Genomic DNA, 7,972 nt, shown 5'->3' with positions numbered 1-7,972 from the left:
ACACTTTCCGGCGTCCGATCGATTGAATCATATATTACGGTTTATACGTCCGTCCGTTTGGCATATCCTGCGCGTACGCTGGCCTTATTTCACACGGGCTGTTGCATTGAAAACTGTTTATTGCTGATTTTAATCCTGGTCTCAATGAAGCGAGATAAAGATAAAATGTGTGGGTGGTATGGTGTTTCATTGTAAGATAAAGTTGAGGAGATTTGAAAAGTAGGTTGAGAATTTTAAATTTAAACATATTTTATGATGCAGTCATTGATTCTTAGACGAATGGCCGAAGGAGGGTTAGGTATTTTTTTACAACGGCTATATGTACAGTCAGCAGCCGAAGTGGATGAGCATTGATCTACACACAACTCTACTGCCATGGTAATAAGAGTGTGTGTGCAGGCAGTGGCGTAGCTAGGTACCCAAAGGCCCTGGGCACTGCCATGTCTAGCCCTCTGGTAGCTACGCCATTACGTGTAGGTCATTTTGAGCATCACAACTGCTCATCTACAACTGTGGCTGACTGTATGCATGTACATCTATTTCTTTGGTCCTTTCTATACCTATAGCCTAAACATGCCTGACATAGAGCATATAATATTTCAAAACAGCGTCCGCCAAAAAAGGATGATTCAGAAAAAAATAATCTAAAGACAATTTTTTACAAGTTTTCTTAATGAAACAAACTTCTACGACTAAAGCTAAAGTATAACTGGCAACTGGACCAGCCCTATTAACCACGTTAAATTGCGCCTGTGCATGAAGTCACCTCACTTCCGTGGTTACTCTAAATCTTTAATTTATCGCAGCCAATCTGGCCATGCGTGCCCGTGGAAGGGCTTCAATTAGCCTAATAAGCCAATTAAAGCTATTAGTGCATCCAGCGGATACTAGAAATATGGTTCCGCGACTTGGATTTACGGCACTAATTACTATGTTTACTTATAGTGTCACGACATTGTCTCGTGTTGTTATTGTGTGGCTTTCCTTTTGATTATGCATTTGAGTTAATAGGATACATTTCATCGGACGTGAACAAACTTAGTGTTCTAGCCAGTTAATGCGAGCGACAATTAATCACTAGACTAGACTTTACCTGCACTTCGCAGGTAATCCATTAAACCAGTGTTAAAACTTCTTGTTTATAAATTTTGATATTAAAAAGAATGAAAATTTTTGATAAGTTATATTTTGTATTTTGAATATTGTTCTGTTTTTTTGCTTTGTCTGCTGCAAAATTCCAACGTGTGTCGCAACTGTTAACACAATATACTTGTTTTTACCCTGTGTCTAATTTCCTTCATTCCCAGCAGCGAATTGAAATAAATTCGGTTTTTATTCGCGTCCTTGTTTTAGAGTGTCGATATTTCCAATTGCATGCGCCATGATCAAAGAAAGTTGCTCTAAAAAAGGTCCGGACAAAACCGAATTTATTATAAATTGTAATGACCTGATAGTTTCTATTGAGTCCAAATTAAATTTCGTACCAAAATTTGCTTCCAAGATTTGTTGAAACATCAAATTTTAAGGGAAATGAAAGCTAGGTACGCACCAATTTTCCTTTTTTTAACCGGCTGACCAAAAGAGAGGTGTTATAAGTTTAGTTGTGTGCGTTTGTTGCCCGTAACTCCTTAAGATAAACCATTGATGTCATTTTGTAGATACATGAAAGCCCATTTTCAGAATATTTCTTTGATAGGTTCATCGGAATCAGTATTATTTTATAACTTTGAAGTAGCAAAGTCGCGGTTTTAAATTTTTGTAGTGATTTGTATATGAAGTATGTATAACTTTACACGAAACAACATTTATACCTGTTAGAAACCTCTACGGTGCTGTGCAATGACGTCTAATTGAACTTTGTATTTTTTACCGTTCTGTGTCACTCTAAAATAAATGGTGAATCGTAAACATTGGTTTTCCTCTGTATTAGGATTTTCTTGTGGTTTTTATCATCTGGCGACCGTTAAATAGTATGGAAACCTTAAGAAAAGAGCGAAGTATCGCTCGGAGGCTTTTCACGAAAGCCAAAACCGAATTTGAAGCCAATTTAGAGTCGCATATTGATGAACTCACCGCCGCCTTCGGAAAACTACAACTGCGAGCAGAAAACTTGTTCAACGTCGATGAACGTGTAAAAGAGCAATGGCTAAGCACAGATGACATGTCCGAAGAGCAGTATTTTGAGGATTGTTTGACCAGCGATAATTATCAATCCGACTGGGAGCGCGTAAAAGTACAATACGATAATGCTACCCGGAACGACGAACGCATAAAAAGGTCACATAAATCTAACGGCAGTGATATATCAAATAACACAGTGAAGAGTATGAAGTCTCAGCATGATTGTGAGAAATCGACATGCAGTTCAGCGTGTCAGTCGAGACGGTTCCGGCTACCTAAATTTGAATTACGAAAGTTTGACGGAAACACGAAGAATTGGATTGGTTTTTGGTGTCAATTTCAAAAGATCGATAGCGACGACACAATGGACGACGGAGATAAGTTTCAGTATTTATATCAGTGCACTGTTCCAGATACTCCAGCAAGAGAACTCGTCGATAGCTTTCCTCCATCGGGAGCTAACTACAAACAAGCTATTGAACAGTTAAAGTCCAGATTTGCGCGTGATGACATGCTAATCGACATCTACGTAAGGGAACTTCTTAACCTTGTACTAGCGCAAGCAAAAGGTAATACCTCCTATAAATTAGGCCACTTATACAATAAATTAAATACGCAGTTACTAGCACTTCAAAGTTTAGGTGTCACTATAGATAAATACGCCGTTTTATTATTTCCTTTAGTTGAGTCCGCCTTACCCGAATCTGTTTTAAGAGCGTGGGAGAGGTCTCAAGTACACGAGGAGAAGGGCGACGAGCATCTCAACCGGCTCATGCAGTTCCTGAAAAGCGAAGCGGAGTCGGAGGAACGGATCCAGCTCGCGCGCAGCGGCATAGCATCGGGTGACTGTTTACCTAGCGTTTGTTCGCAACCGACCGCGGCATGCCTGGTGTCTACGGAAGATGCAGGTAAGAAGATTTGTTGCGTTTGGTGTGAAAAGGCATCGCATAACAGCTTCGAGTGCTACAAGGCTAACAAGATGTCGTATGAAGCTAGAAGGAAGCGTTAAATAAAAAGGGAGCTTGTTTTATTTGTCTAAAGACGGGACATAATATGAAAAAGTGCAAAAATTTCTCGAAATGCCTTTTCTGTTCCAAACGTCATGCTGTATTAATGTGCCCTGACATTAAAGCGTCAATTCAAAATGAAAATGTTAAAACTTTCAAAGACGGAACGTCAAATTTGAATAACAATATAGCCCAAAATAAGGCTGGTACTACACTGTTGCAAACGTTTATGGTAAATATTATTAGCGATAATAAATGCATACAGGTACGGTCATTTATTGATACGGGCGCACAAAGATCGTATTTACGTCGCGATATTATTGAGGATTTAGGTCTTAAACCTGTCAGCAAAGAAACTTTGTCACACTGTCTCTTCGGCGGGATTGAAACTAAGAAGCAGTCGTTTAACTGCTACGAATTCACTGTCGCGAGCCTAGACAACGAGTTTCAATGCAAGATTACTGCGCTTGACAAATCCACGATCTGCGGCTACATACCTCGTTTGAACACAAACCACGAATTGTTTCAAGAGTTGAAGAAACATAACATCGCGTTGAGTGACGTCGGCGAAGAGGCTACGCCCACCATCGGGTTGCTAATCGGCGCAGACTATGCAGGCTTTTTGCTCACTGACAGTTTCATACGTCTGAACAATAACCTCGTGGCAATGAAAAATAAATTTGGATGGACACTTCAAGGGCCCATAATGAACGCATGCAGTGTAATGACGAACGTAGTATCGGCTAACTTGCAATTATCGGAGCTTTGGGATTTAGAAACTCTTGGAATACGAGACCCGGCGGAAGTTGCAAGCAAGACGAAGTCTGACTCTATCATAATGGACCAGTTTAGAAATTCGATCAAAATCAACAACGAAGGACGGTACGAAGTAGATTTACCGTGGAAACCAAATCATGGAGAGCTTCTTGACAACAAACAGTTAGCTGAACGAAGATTGATGTCAACAACACAGAGACTTCTAAAGCTGAACGAGTTTGATAACTACTGTCAAGTCTTTGAAGATTGGTTGAAGGAGGGCGTAATTGAAGAGGTCAATGACACAGCGAGACCAAAACACTACCTGTCACATCACGCTGTCATAAAGAGCTCCAGCCTGACCACGAGAGTTCGTCCAGTTTTTGACGCGTCTGCTCGAGATCGTAATGGGAATTCTCTCAACTCGTTCCTAGAAAAGGGCATAAATTGTCTTGAACTCATTCCGAAACTACTGATCAAATTTAGAAAATATGCGATTGGGATAACGTCCGACATTAAGAAAGCCTTTCTTCAGATATCACTGAATGATGAAGACAGACGATATCTGTCTTTTCTGTGGTGGAAGAATAATGAAAGAAAAGACTTGATAACCTACCGCCATCGTCGTGTGGTATTCGGCGTAACGTCTAGTCCATTTCTTTTGGGTGCGACTATAAATTACCACTTGGAAAAGTACACCGAAAAATATAAGGACACGGCTGAGCGTCTCAAGAACTCTTTCTATGTTGATAACTGCGTCACAAGCCTAGAGAGTGAGCAAGAAGCACAAATCTTCATAGAAGAGGCGAAAAGAGTAATGTTGGAGGCGAAATTTGACTTACGAGGTTGGGTCACAGCTCCCATGACCAATAAAGACATGACGTCAAAAGAAGACAGTCTGTCGGTACTCGGCCTTATATGGGATTTGAAAAGAGATCAATTGTACTGTAATGTCAACTTCGTTCAAAACATGACCTTAGAAGAAAAAGTTACAAAAAGGAGTTTGTTGTCCATAACCCAAAAGGTTTTTGATCCGGTCGGTTTGGCATGCCCAGTTACTCTTGTGCCCAAACGAATTATTCAAAAAACTTGGAATTTAAAGCTGGGTTGGGATTCAGAACTGCCGATTAACTTACAAAAGGAATACCTCGATTGGTCTAAACATATTCACTTGCTTATTGACTGCCGTATTCCGCGTCGACTTACCTCTGCTACAATAAACAAATGTAATAACAGCCTGCACGTCTTTAGTGATGCGAGCAAGGTGTCATTCGCGACTGCCATTTTCCTGCGAAGCGAATTTCAAAGAGAAGTTACTGTGCAGTTGGTTCAAGCGAAGTCACGCGTCGCACCAGTCCGTGAAGTCAGCATACCGCGCTTAGAATTAATGGCAAACCTAATTGCGACACGCTTGTATATTCAAGTCAAAGAAGCGTTGGAACTGTCAAATTGTCGAGTTTACTTCTGGACTGACGCAAGCGTAGCATTCACCTGGATTACGACTGAGGGAGACTGGAACATTTTTGTAAAGAACAGAGTGAAGGAGATACGTCAATATACTAACGTGGAAGATTGGTATCATCTACCAGGCTCGATGAACCCTGCCGACTTACCTTCGAGAGGCTGCAACGCTAAACACCTACTGAAGAGTAAATGGTGGGAGGGACCGGCTTGGCTGAAAGCAGAAGAAAGTGAATGGCCTATGTCTCAATTAAACGTTGATGAGCAAGAAGTCAACAAAGAAAGGAAGAAAGTGGTACTTGCTAATACTACGGCAGATATTAGTACAATTCTATCCAGACTGACTTACTTTTCCAAATTTACTATGATAGTGAGAACGGTTGGCTGGATATTAAGATTTGCGTACAACTGCAAGAATAAAAATAAACGAAGAGGTGAACTGACCTGTGAGGAGTTTCAGAGCGCCGAGAAGAAACTTTTAAAGATGGTTCAAGCCGAAATGATGGCAGATGATATCAAAAAGTCGAAAAATCTGCAAATATTTAAAGATGAGGAAGGCTTATTAAGAATTCGCACAAAGCTTGTACTTAGTGATGAGCCCACAGACTTTGTATGTCCGATATTTCTGCCTGGGAAGCATCTTATAATCAAAAGACTAGTAACCTCGAAACACCACATGTTGCATCACGCCGGCCCGGGTATTCTAATGACAGTACTCAGGGAGACTTATTGGATCACTGGTGTTAGACGACTTGTTAGTTCAACAGTATCAAAATGCGTAACCTGCAAGCGACAATCGGTGAAACATGCCGACACACCGTTACCACCTTTGCCTCTGGACAGAATAAAACCTGCTGCTGCCTTTGAAGTGACTGGTATTGATCTAGCTGGTCCTCTCTTTCTGCGGTCGGGAGGGAAGGTGTGGATAATTTTATTTACGTGTGCTGTATACCGCGCCGTACACCTGGAACTAACAAAATCGCTGTCAACTGAAGCTTTTCTCATGGCGTTACGACGGTTTATTGCAAGACGTGGAAGAGTCAACACAATTTACACGGATAATGGCACTAATTTCCACGGAGCTGATAATCTGTTAAAAGCATTGAATTGGGAAGAGATAGCAGCTTACTCCAGTGTGCGAAGCATCAAGTGGAAGTTCAATCCACCTGCTGCGCCATGGTGGGGAGGTTGGTGGGAGCGATTGATTCGTTCTCTTAAGGAACTTCTCCGACGCAACTTGGGACAGAAAACAGTCACTTATGAGGAACTGTCAACCATACTTTGTGATTGTGAGGCCTTGATGAATTCACGGCCCCTAACCTACATCGCGGATAACTCAGAAAACTTGAAGCCTCTGACGCCAGCCTGCTTCGTGCAAGGGCTTCCTGCCAGCGAGACTCCAGATTTAGACCAGCTCGACCATGACTCTTTGAATAGGCGATTAAGGTATTTGCATAAGCTAAGAGGAGATCTAAGAGAGCGGTTTAGGAACGAGTACTTGGGGATGCTCATACAGAAGGGTAAGGAGAGGGACTCTAATATAAAGGTAGGCGATGTCGTATTGGTAGAGACTGATGCGAAGCGTATAAAGTGGCCTTTAGGAGTTATCTTAGAAGTATATACTGGAAAAGATGGAAATGCTAGAGTAGCTAGAGTACGCACAGCCGACGGCGAGTACACCCGGGCATATCAACGTCTATACCCGCTGGAAGTGCAACCTGACGAGGTCCTGTGAAGATAGAAGGTTTGGGTCTTCGTCCCAAAGGTGGGAGGATGTTAGAAACCTCTACGGTGCTGTGCAATGACGTCTAATTGAACTTTGTATTTTTTACCGTTCTGTGTCACTCTAAAATAAATGGTGAATCGTAAACATTGGTTTTCCTCCGTATTAAGATTTTCTTGTGGTTTTTATCACACATATTTACACATATTCACCGTATCATGCCATGACCGTGATAGGAACGGAATGTCAAGCGCATACATACATGACACGCGACGGCGACGGTTGGTTAGGAAACGTGCTAAGTAGTGGGCATAGTCTCATACTTTTCAATACAAAGATATATTTTTAACCCCCGAAGCAAAAAGAGGGGTGTTAAAGGTTTGATCGCTATTTGTCTATCTATCTGTATGTCTGTCTGTCTGTGGCACCGTAGCTCTTAAATGGGTGGACTGATTTGAATGCGGTTTTTAGGGTTCCGGAGCCAAAATGGCAAAAACGGAACCCTTATAGTTTCGCCATGTCTGTCTGTCTGTCTGTCCGTCTGCGGCTTTGCTCAGGGACTATCAATGCTAGAAAGACGATTTTTCGACGGATATATGTATAAGTAAACTATGCCGACAAAAAGGTACAATTAAAATTTTAAAACAATGTTTTTTTAGGTACCTCCCATAGACGTAAAGTGGGGGGTGATTTTTTTTTCTCATTTACCCTATAGTGTGGGGTATCGTTGGATAGGTCTTTTTAACCATTAGGGTTGCTAAAAACGATTTTTGATTCAGATTTGTTTGCGAAAATATTCAACTTTAAAGTGCAAATTTTTCATATAAAATCGAGCGTCCCCCCCCCCCCCTCTAAAATCTAAACCGGAGGGTGGAAAAAAATTTGGAAAAAAAATCAGAATGGT

At 41.4% G+C, this 7,972-nt stretch overlaps 1 protein-coding gene across 1 annotated transcript; it reads left to right on the top strand.

The window, feature by feature from the left end:
- Positions 1 to 1,972: 1,972 nt before the first annotated feature.
- On the top strand, positions 1,973 to 7,080 carry LOC141445061 (uncharacterized). Its single transcript, XM_074110836.1, has 5 exons — positions 1,973 to 2,345; positions 2,535 to 2,690; positions 2,805 to 3,029; positions 3,659 to 4,780; positions 5,309 to 7,080. The coding sequence occupies exons 1-5, from the start codon at positions 1,973 to 1,975 to the stop codon at positions 7,078 to 7,080; spliced, it is 3,648 nt and encodes a 1,215-aa protein (XP_073966937.1).
- Positions 7,081 to 7,972: the final 892 nt, after the last annotated feature.

This window comes from Choristoneura fumiferana, unplaced genomic scaffold, assembly GCF_025370935.1.
Source record: "Choristoneura fumiferana unplaced genomic scaffold, NRCan_CFum_1 Sck3bRy_192;HRSCAF=382_pilon, whole genome shotgun sequence".
NCBI classification, from domain to species: Eukaryota; Metazoa; Arthropoda; class Insecta; order Lepidoptera; family Tortricidae; genus Choristoneura; species Choristoneura fumiferana.
The sequence above is the reverse complement of the archived record's forward strand: the minus strand, read 5'-3'. Positions and strand labels throughout refer to the sequence as shown.